The 25,654-nt window shown below is 42.7% G+C and overlaps 1 protein-coding gene across 1 annotated transcript in view; it reads left to right on the forward strand.

Annotated features, from left to right (window-relative positions):
* The window catches only part of DIP2B (DIP2 disco-interacting protein 2 homolog B (Drosophila)), a 232,157-nt gene extending 215,404 nt beyond the window's left edge, over nucleotides 1-16,753 (forward strand). Inside the window, 8 exon segments of the mRNA XM_010857815.1 lie at nucleotides 1,585-1,753; nucleotides 2,715-2,885; nucleotides 3,867-3,928; nucleotides 4,791-4,848; nucleotides 6,459-6,533; nucleotides 8,196-8,373; nucleotides 11,090-11,213; nucleotides 12,727-16,753. Coding sequence (XP_010856117.1) covers nucleotides 1,585-1,753; nucleotides 2,715-2,885; nucleotides 3,867-3,928; nucleotides 4,791-4,848; nucleotides 6,459-6,533; nucleotides 8,196-8,373; nucleotides 11,090-11,213; nucleotides 12,727-12,979 — 1,090 coding nt within the window. The 3' untranslated portion in view covers nucleotides 12,980-16,753.
* Nucleotides 16,754-25,654: the final 8,901 nt, after the last annotated feature.

The raw sequence follows: 25,654 nt of genomic DNA on the forward strand, positions 1-25,654 counted from the left end.
CTTGGCAGGAAGGACTGTAATGAGATGGGTGACAGCATGTGGCTGGAAGGTAGCACACTGGCCAGATTGTTTCTTGTGAAAGAACAGATCCCAGCTTTTTCCACTCTCCCCCCAAGGACCTCATCTCAACCTGCTTTTCCACCTCCTTGGTGAGCATCTCCAGGAATGCTTCACAGACACCTGTGACTCAGCATCGTCCTTCTGTGTTCCCTTCCTTCTTAGGATGGAGTCATCCAGTTGGGGAACCATGCTAGGAACTTGGGCTGTATCTTCAACTCTGTATCTTTATGTCACACATCCAATTAACTGTCATATCCTTTGTCTCCATTATTCTTACCTATACATAAGAATCACCTAGGGGTCTATTTAAAAAAAAAAAAAGTCAGTGAGGCTTCCCTAGATGTACTAATGAGTTTTCCGGAGGTGAAGACCACAATTCCAGGTTTTTTTGGGTTTTTTTGGCCTTTCCAGGAAAAAAAAAATCTCTTTTAGAATTTAATCTGATTCATACATTGTGGAGAAGAAGGCAAAGCTGGTAAGAGGCTAAATAGAAATGACCTTTATATGAAGATGAACAGAAACTGTGATCTGAAAGAGGATTTTTCTTAATAGAAATTTGCAACTTGGGGATAGTAGAGATTGGGGACTCCTCCATAGATAAAGTCATTCCCTTGTGAGATTTTAGTTGCCCGACCAGGGATCAAACCCATTCCCCCTGCAGTGGAAGCACAGAGTCTTAATCAGTGGACCATCAGGGAAGCCCCTGTCCAGTATGTTTTTTAATAAACGATTCTTGGACTCCTAGTGACTCTGATATATATTCAAGGTTTAGGAAGTTGAGGTTTCATGGCTGGAGATTGTACATATGATGTGAGACTCTGCCATTCCTTCCTTGTATCCACACTTGTATCCTGGTGTGCTGGTGGGGTTCAAGCCTTTATCCTCTCTCACCTAGACTATTGCAGCCTCTCCTAACTGTCAGCCTTCAGTGACTCATGTCTCTAACGCCCCACTTCCTGTAGTTAGCTTTACCCCAACTTCTAGCTGTAGTGACTGTCTGCTGGTAAATTCTAAACTCTTTCGTGTTCAGTACTTTCGCAGTTTGACCCTGGCCCTTCTGCCTTCACTTCTCACCACTTCCCCAGGCAAACACTGGAATGCCATTTCTGATGACCTTAAACACACCATGTAATTTTATATCTCCGTGCCTTTGCATATACTGTTCTTCTGCCTGGAGAGCTCTCACCAGCTTCCTCATTTCCTCCAGCCACTGTCAAATTCCTGCTCATTCTTCAAGCCTGGCCCAGCTGTCACCTACTCAATGAAACACCCGCCCACTTTGAAGGACTTGCTCTTCACTCTGTGATCGTGATAGCCTTTCTTCACATCTCAGTGTCCACCTTCCATAGTCTGCTTTGTTCTGTAGTTATTGTGTCATATGAGTTGAATAGGAACCAGGCTGATTCTTAGGCCTTTATATCTAATATGACCCTCCCCTGTCCTTCGTGCTCAGTAAATATTTGTTGACTCGATGATATTCTAGGATGAACTGATCACATTAGCACTTGCCTTTTTTCATTGCAGTGTCTATTCAGGTCACCAGTCCATCTTAATTCCTCCTATGGAGTTGGAAAACAACCTTTTCCTCTGGCTTTCCACGGTCAACCAGTACAAAATCAGAGACACCTTCTGCTCTTATTCAGTGATGGAGCTTTGCACCAAAGGGCTTGGAAACCAGGTGGAGGTGCTGAAGGTAAGAAGCAGCTATACAAGGAGCCGGTCCTGAGAGAAAAGGTGGCGATGCCCGCCTTGTAGGGCTGGCCAGACATGCCTGCCTGCTTTTTTCTATCCAAACAGGTATTTGTAAACCTCAAGAGGTGTATCTCTTTCACTGTCTAATTTAATGCACTCTTTTAGAGTTTGATCTGATTCACACATTGTGAAAAAGAAGGTACAGCTGGTTAGGAGGCTGAATAGAAATGTATGTGAAGATGAACAGAAACTGTGAACTGAAAGAGGATTTTTCCTAATAGAATTTGCAACCTGAGGATGTTAGAGATTGGGTCCTCTTCCATAGATAAGGCTCACTCATTCATGAGTGTATCCAGTGATCATATGTCTAAGTGGCATATGAGAGAGTCAGAAAACACCTAATTTTCTTTAATAGAGAAGTATGACCTTAAGAGGAAAAGGCAATGGCACCCACTCCAGTACTCTTGCCTGGAAAATCCCATGGACGGAGGAGCCTGGTGGGCTGCCGTCTGGGGGGTCGCACAGAGTCGGACACGACTGAAGTGACTTAGCAGCAGCAGCAGCAACAGCATGACCTTAAGAATGAAAAAAAGAGATGAGATTAGATCTCAATGTTGCTAAATTTATTTTTCTGTTTGTCCCATCTCTCCATTTTGAAATAGAAATCTAAGGTACAGAAATGAAGAGGAATTAAAAATATATTGCTGAAAAACCTAAGAGTTGTAGACGAAAGAGGAAAGAAATAGAGAATGAGCAAATCAACCTGTGGGTAATGACTTTAGAGGAATGCCTGGGTGTTTTTCCAGAAAGGTATCTTTTCTTTGTGTGTGTGAGATGAGAGCACACAGTTCCTTGGCTTTTCCTGACCAGAGAGGCAGGGCGATGAAATTGCTTATCCAGTGGTTCTGTGACCCCACTGATCTCCGCCTCCGCCCCCACCCCCCCAACGCTGTGTCTTACAGACCCGGGGAATCAACCTCTCCTGCATCCGAACGTGTGTGGTGGTGGCTGAGGAGCGGCCCCGCATTGCCCTGCAGCAGTCCTTCTCCAAGCTCTTCAAGGACATCGGTCTGTCCCCGCGGGCTGTCAGCACCACTTTTGGATCCAGAGTCAACGTAGCAATATGTTTGCAGGTGACTGTCATGATATCTTATTTGTGTGGGGAACTCAGAGCGTCGGCTGCTGCTTACCCACCGAGGGCCTCTGGGCTCCTTATTTGGACTTCACTGTGCCTGATTTTGCCCATTGGTAAAAGGAAGATGATAGTATTGTCCTTCACAAGGTTGTCCTGTAGAACCACCAAGTTTCTAGGTGCCAGTCTCTTGGAGCCATGCCAGGCAGTTGAGTGCTAATGTAAATGTTTACTCTCAGTGGTTTTATGGTCCTCAACATGAGTCAAGATTTCTGAATCCTACTTGAATTTTATTTGTATATTACCCTTTGTAATTGTTTTCTTTTTTTTGGCAAAGGAAGCACAAATAAGTTTGTGTTCTCTTCTTTAGCCAGATGGCAATTTTGCCATGTTATCTTGGTGGGTAAATAATAGAAAAGAGGCTAAAATAACAGAAGAGTGGAATATAATTTTCTATAGCTTGGGACATTCATAAGGCAAATAACAGGCATGGACAAGAGTGAGAGTCAAAGAAGGTGGCATAGCTGGGTAGACACGCTCAGGTCCTCTGTCTGGGTTGGGTGACTTTGGAGCAGCATCACAAGGCTTCACCTTGGAGCCCCGTTGTGGGCGCCCTGCCCAGCTTGGGCCAATGTTGGTTTTGGAAGTCCCATGGATGCTGGTCTGTCATACCCCTGCCTTGAGTCCAGGGATGAGGACCCTCCTCACCCTGGTAACCGTTTGGTGCTGCTCTGGCCCCCAGCCTCCTCTCCTGGGGGAAGAAAGGAAAGAAAGATGAGGAGAAAGCTGGCCAGGAGTCTTCTCTCAGGTGTTGACTACAGCCCTGGCCCATCTGGTTGAAGACAGGGTGAGCATTCAGAACAGAATTTGGATTTTTCCTGTATGTGACTAAATTATCTATATCTTGACTTGAAAATATAACATATGGAGATGCCATTCAGCTAATTTTAAATAAACAACCCACTGATTTATTTTTCTTCAGGGAACCTCAGGGCCTGATCCAACTACTGTATACGTAGATCTGAAATCATTAAGACATGACAGGTAAGTAGATTTGTTAAGCTTGTTTCCTGTTGGCATTCCTAAGCATATAAATTTCTGAGCCTCAAGAAAGCCAGCTGTCCCCCTCACCTCATTCATTTTGTTTGTGTCTTTGTGGGGAGGAGGGTAAAAAAAAGGGAAGGAATTCATTTTCATTATTAATACCTAATAAGATTTACATTTGTAAGAGGAAAGCTTTTAATTCTCACGGTGGCTGCACTGTTCCTTAATATTAAAACGTAATACTAGTATTTTGTGACATATGACGTAAATTACACTGAAACGGATAGACTCTTATCCTCTGGGAGTCTAAAAATAACTGAGATAAGATAAATGAGACAGTGTAGGTTTTTTGAAACAGCATTCTATCTGAACCATAGGAATAAACGCCTTCCTCCTCACCAGCCCACAGGTGAATTGGAGCTGCGTCGCAGGGGAGCTCTGGTTGCGGGCTCTGGGACCTGTCTCTGGGTCCCGCTGACTTAGGCTATGTTCATGGTGAGGCCCGTGGCGCTGACCCAGCCTGCACAGGCAGAACATCTCTAGTGCTGTGGTTCTCAGCCTGGAGAGACTTTGCCCTCCAAAGGACAACGTCTGGAAATGTGGATTGTCACGACAAGGGGATGCTACTGACACCTAGTGGGCAGAGGCCGGGGATATTGCTAAACATCCTACAGCGTACAGGATAGCGCATCACAAAAAACAGCAATAAAATATCTGACCCAAAATGTCAGTGATGCTGCGTTTGAGAAACTGCACTAATGTGAGGAGAGCTATTACTAGATTAGAGATTTGGGAGGACAGTGTACAGCTGTGGTGGATTTTTTTTTAAGGCTCATACGTAGTAAATATTGTTCTTTTACAGGGTTCGTCTTGTGGAACGGGGTGCCCCCCAGAGTTTGCTCCTCTCAGAGTCTGGAAAGGTAATTTGTTGTGTTAACCATTGGGAAGGTGTGTGTCACCTGTGTGGAGAAGTAGTTTTAAAGAAACCTGAAGCCATATAATATATGTGTTAGTACCCAGGGCAAGATTGAATTGAATTGACATCTGGAGATAATTCAACAATTTTCACTTAGCCAATACTTTCAAATTCATATGGGTACATAAATAAGAAGAATACTAGATTTGAACTTTCTTAATTTTCATAGATTTTTATTTTTAAATCCTACTGACATATTATTTGACAAACCAACTGAATTCAATGTTCATTATACTCAAGGTGAAGAGATGAGCAGCACTAAGAGCCAGTTCTACCTTTATGAATATTACAAGTGGAAAGATAGGCTGACAGATGGGGGGTGTGGCTTAAGATCCAGGGAAGACATACACATACTTAAAGTTGAAAGAGAAATCAAAATGGGGAAGAGATTAAAGATATTTGAGAGTGATATCTTAGATGAGAATAAGGCTTTAAATTGTTCAGGGAGACATTTTGTTATTGCCTTAGTCCATTCAGGCTTCTCTAACAGAATATCATAGACCAGGCAGCTTATGAACAGCAGAAACTTCTCTCTCACATTTCTGGAGACTGGCAAGTCCAAGATCCAGGTGCCCACGGATTCTGATGAGGGATTTCTGGTTCTTAGATGGCTGTCCTATTGCTGTGTCCTCACATGGTGGAAGGGGCAGGGAAATCTCTGAGTCTTGTATATAAGGGTATGGATTGCATTCATGAGAGCAGACCCCTGACCTCCTCCCAAAGGCCCCACCTCCTAATGCCATCACTTTAGGGTCATATTTCAACATATAGGTTTCAGTCCATAGCAGTTTTGAACAGTTTACTCACGTTGAGCAGATCAATCCATATAAACTATCAAGTTTCTCATCCTTTTGAAGAGAGAGTAATGATGGCTCAGCATCCCTTCTAATTCTGAAAGGCCAAGGAGAACATAGGGAAGAAAACAGTGGGCCCAGCCTCACCTGTGCAGTCGTGGCTCAGCCCCTTGGGGAAATCCCTGTTTCACTCCTCTGTTTAAACTCTTCCAAGTGGAGTTGGGTTGACCTTCTTGCCATCTTGCCAGCTCTTCCTCTGCCTCCACTGGCGGCGAGCACCTGAGGGACTTCAGAGCAGTTCCTGGCCCACACAAGCAGGAATGGCCTTCCTCTTCCTTCCTTGAGGTCTTACATGTGTGAGCTTCTTGATGCTAGAAACCCAAGGAAAAGAGAGATTTAGGACAGAGGATGGGTGTCTGAAGAAGCCCCAAGCTATCCTCAGCCAGCACCTGCTGCTTCCTTCTCCCTCCGAGGGAGATGCGGGCACGTGACGTCTCTCCCCTCGCCTGCCGAGCCACCACTGGTCTGCGGTTTCTCACCTTTGAGGAGATGGCAGACAGGTGGGTTCCCCAGTTTAGTTTTGAGGCAGAATCTTGTTATACATACTTCTGTCCCCTGAGGACGATCCTGTGAGTACCAGCTCAGCTCTGGCCCGTGTGCACTCCCTTACCTCACTGGAGGGAGGAAGTGGAAACTGCATTTATTAAAGGTCATGAGATCTGATGGAACTCAACTTTTGTGTTTTCTCTTTGATTCTTAGATCCTACCTGGAGTGAAAGTAGTTATTGTTAATCCAGAGACCAAAGGGCCCGTTGGAGACTCTCACCTGGGAGAGGTATGTGTAACTCTACCCTTGATTCGGAAAAGCCAGCAGTGAAAGACCCCAGGGCTCACATTCTAGAAGTCAGGAAGCTGTGGGTTTAGCTTTTCCCTCCTGGTGAATGTTTGAGAATTTTCACCTTTCTCTGTAAGGCTCAAAACTGAAATGAGGCAGAAGGGGAGATAGAGACCAGGATGGAGAGAAGATTGAGGCACGCAAGCTAGAGTTAGTCCCAGATTCGTCCACTGACATTCCCTTGGCTGAAGAGGAAAATGGATGAACTCATGTGCTCCCATCTATTAAGGAGTGGAACTAAAAGGAGCCACAAATAACTGAATTTTTAAAGTTTATACAGGGACTTCCTTGGTGGTCCAGTGGCTAAGACTCCTTGCTCCCAGTGCAGGGGGTACGGGTTGGATCCCTGGTCAGGGACTAGATCCCACATACTGCAACTAAGAATGCCACAGCTAAAGATCCCACTTGCCTCAACTAAGACTGGACTCAGCCAAATAAAATAAGTATTTTAAAAAATAAGATTTATACAAATTTTATTGCAAAATATATTCATTTTTGTATTAATATAAAAATATTGTGCATGCTAAGTCGCTTTATTCATGTCTGACTCTTTGCAACCCATGGACTGTAGCCTGCCAGGCTCTGTCTCCGTGGGATTCTCCAGGCAGGAATATTCGAATGGGTTGCCATTTCCTCCACCAGGAAAGCTACCCGACCCAGAGATTGAACCTGCATCTCGTATGTCTTCTGCTTTGGCAGGCAGGTTCTTTACTGCCAGTGCCACCTGGAAAGCCCTTATAAAATCACTGAAAAGACTGAATTTTTCTTCCTTCTGAATCTCTGAGAAAAAAACTGCTCTTATCTCACAGCTAACCGGGAGCAGGGCTCCAGGTGACTGAGCCAGATGACCAGGCTCTGCCGGTTACCAGCTTCTTGTTAATGCACGAGTTACTCAAGCTCTCTGGGCCTAGTTTCCTCAACTGTAAATAATAATGCCACCTACCTAGTATAATTGTGTGACAGTTAAATGCATTAATATCTGTATCTGTATACACATGGAACAGTGCCTGTCACACAGCGAACACTCGTGTTATGACTATTGCTGGCTATTGCTGTGTTTACATTGTAAATCCAAATACCCTATAGTGTTTTCCTGTGGGCTTTTTAACTTAGTTTTAAAGCACAGAAATGATCCCTCAGTGCGCTGGTGAGACTCTGAAAGAGGCTGAGAAATGAGCCAAGGAGGCAGCGTAGCCTCCAGGTTGGATCTGGGTCTCTTAGTTTCTGTATCTTAGGTGAATTACTTAAGGGCTTCCCTGATGGCTCAGATGGTAAAGAATCTGCCTGCAATGCAGGAGACCCAGGTTCGATGCCTGGGTCGGGAAGATCCCCTGGAGAAGGGAGTGGCGACACACTCTAGTATTCATTTGTGAAATGGGAGTGACGGTAGTACAGATGGCATTGTCATGTCGTGTGTGTTAAGACTGATGGGGGTAATGTTTATAAAGTACTGTTCAGCACATGGTAAATTCAGTAACTGGCAGCTGCTTTCATTGTTGTAACTTTTTGGTTACTATAAAAATGAGGTTAAGAAAATCAACATATTCTGTGCTAAGTGAACTGAATTGATTCTGGCCAAATGTGACCCTTTTCTTGTTGCAGATTTGGGTGAACAGTCCCCATACAGCCAGCGGCTATTATACCATCTACGACAGTGAGACTCTGCAAGCTGACCACTTCAACACCCGCCTCAGCTTTGGGGATGCTGCCCAGACCCTCTGGGCTCGGACGGGATACCTGGGTTTTGTCCGCCGGACGGAGCTCACAGCAGCCACTGGAGGTACCTTCACCGGCTCCTCCCCCTTGTCCTGCTGTGCATTTCAAATGCCCCTAGTACAGGCTGGCCTTCTGCAGCCTGCCTTTGCATTGTGGAGTATATGTGTTGAATTATTCCCCCTCTGCAACTCTAGAACCCACCCATGACTTTATATTCCTTTGCAGTAAGACTTTGTCCTATGAAGAGAACCCAGGAAGTAAACGCCAGGGCCTTGTGTCAGCATCAGGATAGCTGAACCTCAGGATAGTTCGGCCGGGCAGTCGTAGAGACATGCCTGGTGATGGGTGAATGCCCCTGGGAGGATGTAGCCTCTCAGCAGCCTTGTGGGGCTATGCATCCCTCAACAGACTCCTGAGACAGGTGTCCCGTCTTTAGTTCCTCTGTTCCTAAGCCCTGCGAGCAGGAGTCAGTGCAGAGGAGCTGACCTGCTAAGCGCTCTGGCCCTTTGGCGGCTCACAAGACTGCTTGGCAGGGCTCTGGGGTAAGCAGCCCCCAGTCCTGTCCACCTGGTAAAGAGGCCTGGCTTCAACCTTCCTGCCACCATTAATGGCCGTTTAAAACTCCTCTACACTGCGTGCATCATACACGTCAAGAACGGATGCGTCACTCACTGGACTGAACAGCTGGATGGAGCCAGGTCATCTCTCCTTCGCCCCCTCATTTGCTCCCTGCTGGCCGGCTCTGCAGTCACTCCATGTCTCACGGGGAAGCAGGCTCAGGCGTCCTGCAGGCAGGGGAAGCACAGCTCGCTGGGTGTCCTGGTTTTGAAGCCTGTCTGTGCCATTCGCTGTGTGGCCTTGAGCGCTCACTCAGTCAGTCTCTCAGTTTCCTACCTGGGAAGTGGGAGTGATGACATTTCCTGTCTTGTGGACGTGATGTGAGATTAAATTACATGACGCCTTCAGGTGTCTGGAGCACTACTTGGCACAGGGGAAGCACTCCCTAGTCATTAGCTACGTGTTTCTGTTGTTTTTGTTACTATAATCGTCAGCTCATCTACGTGACTGGCCTTCCTTACCCTCCTGTCTCCACAGCTTCTAGCACTTTGTTTTGCTAAATGTTTCAGAACTATTCCTATTCCTGAAAATACATCATTCTGTTGTTACTACTGTTTAATTGCTCAGTCGTGTCTGACTTTTTGCTACTCCAACCCCATGGTCTGTAGCCTTCCATGCTTCTCTGTCCATGAGATTTCCCAGGCAAGAATACTGGAGTGAGTTGCCATTGCCTTCTCCAGGGGATCTTCCTGACCCAGGGATCAAACCTGCTTTTTGGCAGGTGAATTCTATCCTACTGAGCCACCTGGAAAGCCCAAAACATTGTGTAGACCTAGCTAAATCATTCTCTTTCTCTTAGACATAAACCAGGTAGCCTGTGTGTACAGTGTGTGCATAAAGTCTTTAAAAAAAAAGGAGTGAAATTTCTGCCACGTCCTGCTGGATCAGAAGCCTGTTAATAACCAGGACTAGTTTCTCCATGGATTCCTTAACGACATCTAGAAACAATGACCATATGTTCATTTCTTTTCCATCTCAGATCCTCCCTTCTCCTTCTTTCCCCACCCATCATCTGGCTAATTCCTGTTTATCCTTAAAAGCTCAGGTGGCTTTAGCTTTTCCTTCTCTGAACCCTTGAGCTGAGCTTGGGGGCAGTTGGGGGAGGGGAAGGTGGTGTCCTCTGTTCCCCTTGCCCCTCATCCACATTCAAGTTACTGGGTTTGCCACGTTCCATCTGCTGTCCGCCCACGGGACACCCGTTGTGTGTGTTCGCCCCACTAGACGGCAAGTATCTCTAGAGCAGGTGTTGTATTTTGTCATCTTTACTCCCCACACTGGGCACAGTTCCTGGCACATGGTAGTAATAAGAATAACAAGAGCTAATATTCTTCAAAATCACTATGGACAGTGACTGTGGCCAAGAAATTAAAAGATTCTTGCTCCTTGGAAGAAAAGCTATGACAAACCTAGACAATGTGTTCAAAAGCAGAAATAACACTTCGCTGACAAAGGTCTGCCTAGTCAGTGCTAGGATTTTTCCAGTAGTCATGTACAGATGTGAGAGTTGGACCATAAAGAAGACTGAGCACTGAAGAATTGATGCTTTCGAATTGTGATGCTGGAGAAGGCTCTTGAGAGTTCCTTGGACAGCAAGGAGATCAACCCAGTCAGTCCTAAAGGAAATCAACCCTGAATATTTATTGGAAGGACTGATGCTGAAGCTATAATACTTTGGCTATCTGATGGGAAGAGCTGACTCACTAGAAAAGACCCTGGTGCTGGGAAAGATTGAAGGCAGGAGAAGGGGGTGACAGATGATGAGATGGTTGGATGGTATCACTGATTCAATGGACAGGAGTTTGAGCAAACTCCTGGAGATAGTGAAGGACAGGGAAGCCTGGCATGCTGCAGTTTATGGGATTGCAAAGAGTCAGACATGACCTAGTAACTGAACAACAGCAAATATTCTTCAGCACTTACAATGAACCAAGCATCATAATACTAACTCCCTTTTGTGAATTTAATCCTCATAGCAGCCATTTATTATTACCCTGTTTCACGGAGGGGAAGCAGGATCAGAGACTTAATCGCTCCAGGTTACACAGCTGGTGAGCAGTGGCACCAAGTGATGTGGTGGCAGTCTGAACTCTGGGCTCTTAACTCCAGTGATATGTCACACCCACACATCTGATACACTAAGTTTCTCTTTCTCTCCCCATCAGAGCGTCATGATGCCTTATATGTGGTGGGCGCTCTGGACGAGACCCTGGAGCTGCGAGGCCTGCGGTACCACCCCATCGACATTGAGACCTCAGTGTCTCGGATCCACAGGAGCATTGCTGAATGGTAAGTCCTCTGCACAGAGTAGGTCTCTCCTCAGCTGCAATAAGTTGAAGTTGATCTTTAGTCATCTAGCTGTACCAGAGACACCTACAGATGTGGAACCCCAGGGGAGCAAGCTGTGGAGATGGGCTCTGTGCACCCACTCTGGGGCTGAGTCCTTTTAATGACAGGATCTTACCACTGGAAGCGACCTAACTGATCATCCACCTCTAGAAAGTTGGTGGGGCTAATGGGAAGAACCATGACTTTTGGGTCAAAAGACCCATCTGGAAGGCCCAGCGCTGCCATGGTGGCTGCTTTCCTGATCAGGAGGATCAAGTGAGAGTGTGCTTCATACTCTATCAACTGGTCAGCAGATGAAAAGGATTATTATCATTATCTGGTCCAGGTTTCCTGTCTGGGCAGGAATTCCCCCTTCATTATCCCTGATAAAGAACCATCCAACCTCATGCTGACTAAAAATTTCTTAAAACTGAAATTCTGTCATTTTTAACTGTTGGCTTTCGTCCTGGATTCTTGACAACACAGAAACCACCCAGTTTCTTTTTATTCATATTTTAGTTGGTGTGTCCTTCCTCAGGTTTGTTTTTTTTTTTTAATTCATGCAAAGTAGCCACGGTTCTTTTAGTGGTTTGTTCGTGCTTTCCAAATTTTTGTCTTGCTTTTGTCAGTCTCTCCTCAGACCTGAACAAGGAAGTTTAAGAACAGTGCAGAAAAGTTGGGTGCCATGGTTACCCCCTAATTTTAAGCATTTGACTTTTGATGCAACCAAATATTGTGTACATTTTTCTTAATGATTGGAATCTATTTTTAAAGCAGCTCAACACTGCACAACACAAGTCAGTTCATACCTTCCAACCCAGCAGTCCCACTGAACGAAATGCGACTTTGTGCCTTATGGCGCGACGGGACAGACACTTGAGTGGGGCGCTGAGCTCAGAGGCCAGCTGACTCCCTTCCTGTTTGGTATTAGATTACAGATAGCAATCTTAGTCAAAGCTGTTGTGTTGCAAATATCAAGAATTCTCTTCAAAACAACTTTTAAGCAAAATAGAGGTCATAGAAAGCACACCTCATTGGTTATCTCAGAGGCTCCTAGAAGTCTAAACAGCTCTGAAATCTCAAGAAAGGTAGAAACAGGTGGAAAGGCCGTCGGGGACCACCATCTCCTCGCTTTCTAGAGCCGGTGGGCATCCCCTCCGTTCTTTCTCTCCTCCCTGAAAAGCCATTCCCTGTATGTCTCTGCACACCTTTTACACCAGCACCTTCCAGTCCACACATCCTCAGCTCAGGCGACCAGCTAACAACTTTTCAGTCCCACTTTCAGACGCCCAAGAGATTTTAAATGGTCTAACCAATCAGTTGTTATCATAGGGGCAAGGCCACTCATTACACATGTGGCTCAGAGCCTTCTGGTTGGGTGCAAGTGAGAAGGCAGTTCTCGGGGCAGTGAGGGTAAGTGGTGGGCAGACGCTGTGAAAGATGCCACATTAACTGAGCACCACTGAAATTGCAGTGCCGTGTTCACGTGGACCAACTTGCTCGTGGTGGTCGTGGAACTGTGTGGCTCTGAACAGGAGGCGCTGGATCTGGTTCCTTTAGTGACAAACGTGGTCCTGGAGGAGCATTACCTCATTGTGGGCGTGGTGGTCGTGGTGGACCCAGGCGTCATCCCCATCAACTCCAGAGGAGAGAAGCAGAGGATGCACCTCCGGGACAGCTTCCTGGCCGACCAGCTGGACCCCATCTATGTGGCCTACAACATGTAACCAGTCTCCTGGGATTGCAGGGACCGTCCTGCAAAACCATGGGAGCCAGAGACCTGCGACTGATGTGAAATAAGCTGAGATGGCGACATTATATCCTTCATCTCATCCTGTGGGATCCTGCCATCACAGGACACACAGGAGAGGGGAATTCTGTGGTGGCAAATGAAAAAAATGTTAACAATCTGTTAGTCACGAGCTTTGACATAGCGTGAGCAGCACGTTACTAAAGCAATTACATGCATGTTGCATTTTTTTCATCTGTTGTAGATACTTGTATTTTTATCTAATGCCGTTTTAGAATTTTGTAAGGGCGTTTGATGAATTCACACGAAGGGGGTAGTTTGAGTTGCGCAGCCCCCCGCTCTGTACTGTATCTGCCATTTTGCCGTAGTTAGACACTGCGGGTTTAACACGGAACTACTCGGCTTACTTTCAGTTGACCCATAAGCAAATCAGATAACCCACTGAGTATGAGAATTACTTTATATATATAATTCTTGACTGTAAAACATTTTGACCAGTGTTTTAAACATGTAAATAGGAATACACATAATTCAGCTAAAAAACATAAGAATTGGCTTGTATAGTTGTAACAACTAAAGTAGAAACATTGCTGCTCTGAGAGAGAATCTCGGTGTTCTCTGGGTGCAGTGTAATTGAATAGGTGACTACAAAGTGCAAATCGTTTGCAGGTTTTGCTGCACATTGTACTATGTCTCTGTTGGCTGGTATATTTTATAAACTGAAGCTGCCTATGTTTGTTTTTTAGGCTTGCATTCCCAGAATCAGCTTAAGCTTTTAAGAATTCAGCCTGTTTCTACAAACTGAAAAATCTCAGTTGAAAAATCAAATGTTAGGAAAAGCTAAGATTCATTAGATCCCACCCAGTTCTAAGGAACCACAGTAACTCACTCTGGCCCCCAGTGTTGAAACAGTCTTTCACATGTAGAGTGACTACACAAGAATTTAGAATTTCCTCTTTTCCAGGCCCATTGTATACTGTGTCTGCAGTTACACAGATAGCTTCTCTTTTCTGAGAACTGAAGAGCATCCCCTGTGCTTCCAGTTCACGAGGGCAGGGATTTAAGAACAAGAGCGTAGGCTGGGAAGGCAGTGGGATCGACAGTCACGCGAAGGCATTAAGGCCTCACAACTCCACGTCTCAGAACTGACCGATTTGGGTTGCCAAAACAGCCAGGCTTATGCTGAAATAGGGGAAGTCTAATGTATGCAAGAAACCCTTCTGAAATAACTGTGGTGCCCAGGCCGAGCAGATGGAGCCTGGGACTGAGTGTGGCCTCTGGCTCGGTTTCCTTTCTTTGGTCTGATACTTCATGTATTTGAATATAGTTGAATTTTATTATTTTTTTTCTTACAGAAATATTTTTAAAAATTAAAAAAAAACTCAAAGTGAACAGAGTTAACTTGTTAAATCAGAATGGTTCTCTTTGACCCACTCTGATCTATTGTGTAAATATTTATTTAGACTATTTTAATAATACATATTATTTACCCCACTGTAACATCATGTAAACTAAATATGTTTTTAAACAATTTTTAAGACTTGTAATTACCCTGAAAATAAGGTTTATAATGGAAAGACCAGACCCTTTGCCACGGCAGCACTCCTGGGGGCTGCCCTTACACAGGCTCATGACTCAGAGCCACTTTATTGACTTCCTTTTACATAATCCTCTTTTCCTCCAAACTCATTCTCCACAGAGGGAAGACCTTGACATTTTCCAGTTCCAGATCTCTTTTCAGCATTTTGGATGACGTTCCATTATACACGATGGGAAAGGTTCTAGGATGTACAGGGAAAAAGCACTTGTATTGGGGTTAGACGTCCCAGACCCAGTTAGCAATGGTTTGGTCTGCAGAGAAAACAGCCTGCTTATTTGGAAAGTAACTTTCTTAAAAAGAGTTTTTAATGAGTCACTAATCAAAGCAAGGGATCCTGAGGATCTCCTATCTCCGTGATCCACAAGTTCTAAGAAAAAGATATAAAAGACAGAGTCTGTCCTATAGGTTGCTTTCAGAATTCTTACTGCACAGGGTAGGGTGTCTGCTAGAAATGAAATGTGAGCTATGTCTGTCATTTTAAAGTTTCTAGTAACCACATTTTAAAAAGTAAAAAGAAACAGGTGAAGTTGATTTTAATATATTATTAGCACAGTATATCAAAAGTACTATCATTACAATGTGGGATCAATATAAAAAATTATTAATTAATGAGAGATTTAACTTTTTTTTCATATTATATCTTTGAAATCTAGTGTGTATTAAACACATCTCAATTCGAGACTAGCCATGTTTCAAGTTCTCAGTAGCCACGAGTGGCTATTGGCTACCATACTGGACAGTGAGGGTCTATACTCATTCCTTCAAATGAAATATTCCGTTAATCTCATAGTATGCCCAATTCCTGGTTATTTAGGGGCTGATTATCTAGTTTGGTAGTTCCTCAGGCCGCTGGTTTATTGTTATCTTTTTGCTTTCTGCCCTGTGGCTGCTTTATCTTTTGCCTGTCCCCCAAAGCCAGAATAAGCTAGTGGAAAAGAAAGCTAATATGTGTCTTTGGGGAAAAGTTTCCTCTGGAAGGGGAAGAGAGTCTAGTCGTTAATTTAGATGTGTTTGTGGGATCATCTGCAGATCCAATGCCTAGTCTGTTGCAGACTTGGTAAGAAAACTCTCTTGATGACACAATGCTCTTAGTCTTGTCATGTTAAAGCAGAACCTTTATGGTAGAACTGGCTCTTAAGACAGGCCCCAAAGGCCTTGCCAAAACTTGGGGACACATTCTGTCTAGCTTTTCATGCCTGGGTCGGGGGGAGGGGGACCTAAATGAATAGCAAACCCTCATTTCAAATAAGAGAGAACCTATTCATCTGAAAGTTTTTGAACCTCTTTGCCTCTCAGCCAAAGTAAGGAGGGTAGATCAGGGAGGGGCTACCTCAGGACAAATACCATCTCCTGCATTAATGAGACCCTGGGGATGACCAGCATGCTAAGGGCATCAGTGAAGCCACCAGTGAAGCTCATTTCCTTCCTGCCCCTGTCTCCCCTGTATCAGGTCCTCCTGAAGTTGTGCTGCCTCAGGCTGTGGAGGGACCATCGCCTGTCTATTGGTCGTCTATTTGATGTTAGTCCCTGGGCAATGCTTGCTTAATGCTTTTGTTGAATCAACAGAGGGCCTGAGGCCTTAGGTTTTTTGTTGTTATTGTTGTCTTAAGGTCTCTGCCCCAGGCATGGTGCTCAATATCTTGGCCAAATAAATTAACTTTCCTTGAATATCCAGGAATCTTTAGACTAAAGCAATGAGGAGTTATCACCTCACCCTCAAACTCCAACATGATCTATGCCTTAGAGTTGTTTTTGCTGTCTGCTTTCATGTAAGAGTATTTGGAGCAAGCTGCAGTACTCCAAATACACAATAGGCCTTTTCTTTATCATTCATACAACATTTCTGGTTTAGGTATATGTAGATGGGCCATGTTATTTGTCCAGAGGAAGAGAGTGTAAAGATATAAGAATAATTTTTTAGTCCTAAATGCTGTTCTGTTTATTTTTTGTCAAGATATTTACCAGTGTCAGATTCAAATTATAGTACTGTGTAATTATGTATAAAGTTTTTTTTTTTATTTATTTGAAATTAGACTAGATATACATTTTTAAATTTAACATCTGGCTGGACAGTGTTCTATTAACTCATTGAATGTGTTTCCTTTGTCTTGTGTTAATAAATATTGATGCCTGATTGTGTTTAATGCTTCACATGTTGGGAGAGCTGATAAATTGGAATTAATAAAATTTTATTTTAACTCGGATAGTAAGACCCAAAGACGGCTGGAGAGGTCTTAGGAAAATGAACACAGAGATCCAGAGTTATAGCAAATCAGTTCTATAAAAGGAGGCCAGATTGAGGAACAGCAGAGAGTCATTTTGAAAATGAATAAGCCTTTTGTCTGGAACAATTATAGCTTGGTTTTCCTCCTACCCATGTGGTATTTTGTAGTTTTAAACTTTTGAGCATACATGTCAATTTTTTAAAAATCTGTAATTGATGTGGGTTTAAGCTTTTCATTTTTTAAAAAATTTTATTTATTTTTGGCTGTGCTGGGTCTTCGTTGCTGTGAGCATTCTTTCTCTAGTTGTGGCAAGTGGGGCTACTCTTCATCGTGGCGTGTAGGCTTCTCAGTGCAGTGGCTTCTCTTGCTGCAGAACACAGGCTCTAGGCGCGTGGGCTCCATAGTTGTGGCACACGGGCTTAGTTGCTCTGTGGCATGTGGAATCTTCCCAGACCAGGGATCGAACCCATGCCCCCTGCATTGGCATGCAGATTCTTAACCACTGAACCACTAGGGAAGTCCTGGGTTGCAGCTTTTCTAAGGTGATACTTCATTTGTGCTACCATTTCCTGGTTTCAAGAAACTTGTTAGGAGTTTTTATCAAATTGTGCATAATCTCCAACACTGAAACTGGTCTTTGAATTATAGTTCAAATTATTCAGGCAGCTGAGAACTTTTTAAATTTAACACACATTTATTGAGTGCCTAACTCACTAGACAGAAGTCACTGTGATGACATCTGATGCTAGAGGGAGAGAAACAGCAGGACAGCTCCGGCCCAGCACTATGTATTGGGAGACGTTCTTTTAAAAGTGGTAATTGAAGTCGTGGAAGTGGATGATGGTGCCAAGAAGGATCTTGTAGAGTGAGACAAGACTTAATAATGGAGCCACAGAGAACATGAGCCTTTAAAAGCTGAAGGAAGAAGAATCTACAAAAGGGAGAAGGAATTGCTGGAGAGAGAGGGTCGAAACTAGGAAGGAGATTAGGCATGGAAATTCTAGGATGAGTTTCAAAGGGGAGGGAGCGCTCAACAGTGCCAAAGTTCTGTGGAAAATGCCATTGGAATTGGATGGGTACTGCATTGAATCTGTAGATTGCCTTGGGTAATATGGTCATTTTAACAGTGCTAACCCCTCCAATCTAAGAACATGGTCTATGTTCCCATCTGTGTCAGCTTCAGATTCTTTCTACAGTGTCTTACCGTTTTCAGAGTATTGGACTTTTGCCTCACTTCTTGTTGTTGCTTAGTCACTAAGTCGTGTATGACTCTGGGATCCTTCTAGGAGCCTGCCAGGCTCTTCTATCCATGGGATTTCCCAGGCAAGAATACTAGAGTGGATTACCATTTCCTTCTCCAGGGGATCTTCCCAATCCAGGGTTCGAACCTGTGTCTCCTACATTGCAGGTGGATTCTTTACCACTGAGTTGCCAAGGAAGCCCTTTGCCACCTTAGATAGATTTATTCTTAGGTATGTTATTGTTTTTGATGCTATGGTAGATGGAATTGTTTCCTGTTTGCAGATGACATGATATTATACATAGAAAATCCTTAAGATGCTACCAGAATACTACTGGACCTCATCAGTGAATTTGGTAATGCTGCAAGATACAAAATGAATGCACAGAAATCTGTTGCCTTTCAATACACCAGCAATGAAATAGCAGAAAGAGAAATTACAGATTTCTTTAATAGATCATCTATTACAAACCTACAGTAAAATATATTTAATGGTGGTACTTCAGAAGCACTACCATGAAGGTCAAGACTATGATAAGGATACTCATTATATATTGTTTTTATTCAGCATTGTACTTGAGTTTATAGCTAGCATAATTAGGGGAAAAGAAATGAGTTATGTGAACTGGATACAAAGGAAGAAAAACATAAATATTTGTAGACAATATAATAGTCTATGTAGAAAATACAAGAGAATGTACAAATCTTTTAAAATATTTATTTATTTGGCTGTACCAGGTCTTAAATACAGCATGTAGGATCTAGTTCTCTGACCAGGGATCGAATCCAGGCTTCCTGCATTGGGAGGACAGAGTCTTAGCCACTGAAACACCAGAGAAGTCCCGAGAATGTATTAATAAAAATTTAAACAAATAGGAATTTAGCAAGATTGCTGAATACAAGATGAACATAAAAATCAGTATCATGAGTCTGATAATGGTGGAGTTACCATGGTCAGATTAACCCTCCCAAAGATAGAAATAACTACTTTTGAAAAAGGAAAAAAGAAAAATGAAGTACAATAGGTGATATCTGTGTGTTTGTGACATTTTGTTTGAGGACATCCCCATAACTCCAAATAACTTAAGTAGTAAAGAGCCACAGTCTATTGGCTTATGGTGTAAAAGGACAGTTCCAGGTTGGCAGAGCAGCCAGAGAGAAGATAGATGAAAAATCTGTGAAGCGAGAGAGCCCCAGAAGATATGTCTCCAAACCTGCATGTAGAATCTGTGAAAATCTTTGATTAATGGCTAAACAAAATTATGTGGAGAAAAATCCAGAGTTCCTGGTGAAGCAAAGCATCAGCTAGAAGCTGAAAGAGTTGAGCAGAAATTATAGCCATTGTCCATGACTGAAGAGGAAAGAGACTGGAAATTAAGCCCTCTCAGATAACTGCCTTCTGGAATAAAAATCACTCTGTAAGTGAATATAATCCATCCCAATGATAAAGCTACTAGAAATCTGAAGAAACAAAAATATGACTCACACTTAAGGAAAAAGAAAATCAGTCAATAGATACCAACTGCAAGTTCACTCCACTGAGATGTTACAACTAGTAGTCAACAGCATTAACTCAGCCATTGTTTATATATATATAAAAATACATACAAACATTATATGTTTATATACACACAGTGGATAAACAGGGAATCTAGCAGAGAAATAGAAACTATATAAAAAAATGGAAATTCCAGAACTGAAAAGTACAGTATTGAAATGAAAAATTTGGGAACTTAATGACCTTAACAACATATTGAAGCTGGTATAATAAACAATAAGTGACCTTGAAGATTGATTAATAGATTATCAATCTGAAGAACAAAGAGAAAAAAAGATTGAAGAAAAAAGTAAGAGAGAAAGCTTTAGAGTCCTTTGGCGTTCCAGGTAGGAAAGAGAATGGGACACACAAAAAATATTGCAGACATAGAGACAAAAGCTCACTAAATTTGGAAAGACATACATTTACAGACTGAGGAAATGCCAGGAACCATGGGTGACATATAGAAAACCACTCTTAGGCATGATCAAGGGAAAACTGTTAAACTTCAATAAAGCAGAAGTCTTAAAATAGCCAAGGGAAAGTGACACATTACATACAGGAGAAGAATGATAATAGCCAACTTCTCATTAGAAATAATGGAAGCAAGGAGAACACAGAATGATAGAGTGCTGGAAGAGAAAAAAGGTATCAGTTCTGTGCCTTGTCAGATCTTTTCAAACATGACTGTGAAAGCTCAATCTGATAAAGACCATCTATGAAAAAAATTGACTGCTTATGTCACACTTAATAGTGAAAAACTGGATGATTTCTCCCTGTGGTTGGGAACTAGACAAGAAAGTCTGTTCTCACCACTTCAACACTGAATAAAAGGCAGTTAGGCAAGAAAAATGTAAGTTATCCAGATTGAACAGTAAAAATTAAGGCTATCTCTAGTCTCAGATGAAATGACTTGCATATGTGAAATTCTAAAGGATACACACATGCAAACTACTAAACAAGTTCAGCACGGTTGCAGAATGCAAGATCAACAAAAAATCTATTTTTAAAATTAGCCATGAACATTCCCAAAAATGAAATTTAAAAACCAATTCTATTTAAAATAGCATCAAAAAGAATACTTAATTCTAATCAAAATGTAAAGTTGTATACTAAAGACTACAAAATCGCTGATAGAAACTAAAGAAGACCTACACACGTGGAAAGTCATCCCATGTTCATGGATTGGAAGATTTAATATTGGTAGGATAGCAATATCCTCCAAACTGATCTATGGATTCAACATAGTATCAAAGTCCTAGCTGACTATTCTGCAAAAATGAACAGACTAACCCTAAAATTCATCTGGATGTATAAAGGACTCAGTAGTCAAAACAATCTTGAAAAAGAATAATAAAGTTGGAGTACTTACCTGCCCATATTTCAAAACCTACAAAGCTATAATAAAGAGTGTGATACTGGCAGGATAGACCTCTCAGTCAGTGGAATAAAATTGAAAGTCCAGAAATGGGAAAGTGAAATGGCTCCCAATTTAGCCAAGTTAATAAGTTAATAACACTATTAACACTGCATCTTATGAGGAAATGGTGGAGATGTCACCAGAGGTAGTGGTCCTTGTTTAAGCTCTTTTTAATTCGCCAGTTTGGTCCCTGCAGAAATTCATGGATCCTGGAGAATGGTGGTACATTACTGCAAGCTCAACTGAATAGTAGACCCAATTATAGCTGTTGTATCTTTGTTCAGTTCAGTTCAGTCACTCAGTCGTGTCCGACTCTTTGTGACCCCATGAATTGCAGCACGCTAGGCCTCCCTGTCCATCACCAACTCCCAGAGTTCACTCAAACTCACGTCCATCGAGTCGGTGATGCCATCCAGCCATCTCATCCTCTGTCATCCCCTTCTCCTCCTGCCCCCAATCTCTCCCAGCATCAGAGTCTTTTCCAATGAGTCAACTCTTCGCATGAGGTGACCAAAGTACTGGAGTTTCAGCTTTAGCATCATTCCTTCCAAAGAACACCCAGGACTGATGTCTTTTAGAATGGACTGGTTGGATCTCCTTGCAGTCCAAGGGACTCTCAAAAGTCTTCTCCAACACCACAGTTCAAAAGCATCAATTCTTCGGCTCTCAGCCTTCTTCACAGTCCAACTCTCACATCCATACATGACTACTAGAAAAACCATAGATCAGATTAATAAGGTCTCAGTACATAGTATGTGGCCATTGATTTGACAAATGTGTCTTTTTGTATTCCAGTCAGGAAAGAGAATCAATTAGTTCTCAAGGAAAATATTTTGTAACTAAATGTGATGGATATTGACTTACTGTGGTGATCATTTGGCAATATATACATAGATTGAATCATTACATTGTACATCTAAAAACTAATATGTTAATCATATCAATTAAAAATGTTAAAGAATCAGAAGTAGTTCACATAGAAAGGACAGGAACATACATTTATAGTTTTGCCTCAGAATTACATTACATGACATCACTCTGATCAGACAGAACAAGAAGTGATTAGTACCCTGAAGGTCTTGGTAAGCTGCATGCAATCCAGAGGATGGGAAATAAACTCTCTGAAGATTCAGAGGTCTAGTGGTCAGGGGGATGCTGACATAATCCCCTAAGATGGAAAAAACAAATCACTGCATCTTGCATCCCCTTTCTCAAAGGAAGACAATCCTTGGTAAGCCTCTCTGACAGCACATTTGATGCCTAGTAATACTGCTCTGGACAATAGCCAGGTGACAACTTTAAGGTTTGGAATCATATGATCTTGCAGATCCCTTGGTGGTGGAGGTGACAGTTGCAGGAAAAGAAGCAGTGGGATGTTTATGGCAAGACCCAGTGGGAGAATCAAATGCAAGCTATTGAATATCTTGAGCAAGGATATGCTAGCTGTAGCAGAGAATTTTAAGTCTTTTGAAAACAGCTTCTGGTGTGCTACTAGGCCATGATGGACACGGAAAACTTGACCAGGAGACACTAAATGACTATGCATCTGGAACTGTCCACCACTGACTGGATTCTGTCAAATGTACCAAGTCATAAAGTCAGATGAGCCTAACACCAAGACATCATAAGACAGAAAGATTACACCTGGGATCAAGCTTAAGCAGAATCGGAGGACACAAGCAAAATGTGTGCAGAGGTAACCCAGAAGCTCCTGTTCCCTACTGCAGTTACACCAGTGTTCTTCACTCAGCTCATATCTGTGGCCATAGTGGAGTACAGGGGTGGCTCCTGCTGAAGCAAGTGGGAAAAGCCCATTTGGCTTATGAGTCAATTATGGCCATTCTGAGGGGTAACTTTGAAAGGCAATTGCAAGGAAAATCTTCTTAATGGGCAGATAGATATTAACATGTGATCATCCATCCATCTTGTGTGGAAGGAGGAGTGGTTCAAAATGAGAATATATATTAATTCATGGGCAGTGGCAAATGGCTTGGCCAGTTGGTCAGTGTGTTAAAAGGAAAAAGACTAGATGATTGGCTGCAGCAAGATCTGGGGCAGAAGTATACAGATGGATATGGAAGAGGGAAGAAAGAGTATGAAGATCTTTGCTTCGTATGTCAATGCCCATGAAAAAGAATTCACTTTGGCAGAGACACTTAACATCCAAATAGACAGAATGACATGGCTGGTTGACGTTAGCCACATACTGACCATCTCAGCATTAGCACGATAAGCATGTGAATTGAATAGGTACATTGGCAAAGATGTAGGATATGAAAAGACCCAAATCATGGACTCCCACTTAGCAAGGCTGATTTAGCTACTGCTGTCTCTGAATCTTCAAGTAAATACTGACAGAGTCCAACACAAAGCTTCCAAAGTGGCACTGTTTATCTAGGATACTAATTGGCTGCTTAATAGTAAGTCAACCACACTGGGCTTCTTCCAGCCTACAAGGGCTAGTGACTTGATCTTATGTTAATAAACAATTACTTCTGGGACTTATCTGGTGGTCCAGTGATTAAGAATCTGCCTCCCAGTGCAGGGGACATGGGTTCAATCCCTGGTCTAAGATCCCACATGCCACAGGGCAACTAAGCCTGTGCACTGCAATGAGAAACCCACCCATGCCACATCTAGAGAAAGCCTGCATGCCACAACAAAGACCCGGTGCAGCCAAAATTAACCCAAAGTAAAAAAAAAAAAAGAAGAAGAATTGACTCTCCTAGCCTCAGAGCCTTACTCAGCATCACTACCTGTGGGCTTACAAAGGTACATGATACTTGCAGGCTGCTCTGACCAACATGAAGGTTCCTTCAGGAAGCTGTTGTGAGTTGTCTTGCTGCCACCCTGTAATCATAATCTTGAAGGTAAATAATTTGATTACTTATAAACTCCAACTAACAGTAACCAGTATTTGTTCATTGTAGGATTTTACCTGGAACAAGCTAGGAGGCTACTGCAATCAACAATGCAAGAGATAATGATACAGCACTAGTGGTGAGGTACAGAGAAAGGGAGGAGGTCACAGGAAATAGTTTCTTCTATGTCTAGGTGTATTTGTTACGTGTAGTTAGTCTAGAAATAATAGCAACCGAAGTAAGCTACTTTAAATAGAAAAGTTGTGTTGATTACAAGGACAAAGGAGAGGCTCACGGTACCTAAGGGCTGAGGCAAGCAGCAGGTTCTAGAACTGGGACCTAGAAAGCCACTGGGTAGCTCCCTTGGCTCATTGGCTGTTTGCAGATGGAAGGGACTCATTACAAAGCTCCTAAGCTTTAGGTTCATTTACCTAGAGAGAGACTAATTTTTGTGCAAAGATAAATTTCCAGCTGGACTGATGGCCCAGCTTGGATCAGATGCCCACTGTTGGTAAGATATGGATGACTGACAAGTTCCTGTAAAAAGGAGGAGGAATGGATGGACACCACTACTCCAAGGGCCTCACAGTTAGTTCTACGAGTTCAAGCATATTAACACGAAGTAGGAAAGTTTCAGAGCTAAGTTATCTGTGACAACCCTGTTTTAAGAGTGTTAGCTGAGACAAGTACAGCTGTAGTTCGTATAATTCCTGCAGGCATTTAGAACCTATACTTGGTTAGGTTTTCCCGTGAGTGTAGACTTGAGTATTGAAAAGGGACAAAACAAAAAGAGAAACAAGCCTATTATTAGACCACAAAGCCTACATTTACTAGTTTTAATTAATTTTTTCCTTTTGAGAGGTGACCTGTTCCAGATACTGTTTCACAGCTCTCAAGTCCTCTTCTTCAGCTCAATCCTTTCGTTAACCCATGAGGCTTCTTGAAATGTGCAACCAATTAATGTTTTTAGCAGCTAAGTTTCTGGTAGTTATATTGCAGTATCTTTCATACTAATATCCAACATTTATTGAGTTCTTAAGTCTATCAGGCACTGGGTCTATCTTCATTGTGTTAAACGCATTCAATCTGCAAAGCCCCATGACACAGGTAGTGTTGTTTAACCTATTTCATTATAATGTCCCCTCTCTCCTAGCTAGAAAACAGTGGTCCAGGAGAGCCCGTGAGGTGCCACCACTGGTTTGACCAGTTTGCTTTAAAACAGTTACCTTTGAAAATTGAATTTCTTTGTTTTACTCTACTTCCTCACTTCTGAAGTCAAAGACCTGTCCTCCTGGTTTATAAAATTCTTACTATTGGGATAGAACTATGTGCATCTTAAACAAGCCTTTTCTTTTTTTTTTTTGGTCTTCATCTTCAGTTGTTCCTCGAATTGCAGAAAAGCAGCTGGTACAGCTTGGGAAACTTCCACGAGAAAGAAACAGGCTGGTAGAAATATTAAATACTTGTGAGTGGCAGTGTTGCACAGCATAAAATTTGATTTAGACTTAAATGCTTTATAGGTGGAAAAGGGACTAAAGAAGGAGTCCATGCACATTTTGAACGTTTCAGTAATATTTAGTTTCATGTGCTTAGTCATGTCTGACTCTTTGACTCCTCTGTCCATGGGATTTTTTTGATAAGGATACTAGAGTGGGTTACCATTTCCTCCTCCAGAACTCCCTGACCCAGGGATTGAACCCACATCTCCTGTGTCTCCGGAATTGCAGGTGGATTCTTTACCTGCTGAGCCCTCACGTCTTTCAATGGTT

Source organism: Bison bison, unplaced genomic scaffold (assembly GCF_000754665.1).
Source record: "Bison bison bison isolate TAMUID 2011002044 unplaced genomic scaffold, Bison_UMD1.0 scf7180017864383, whole genome shotgun sequence".
NCBI classification, from domain to species: Eukaryota; Metazoa; Chordata; class Mammalia; order Artiodactyla; family Bovidae; genus Bison; species Bison bison.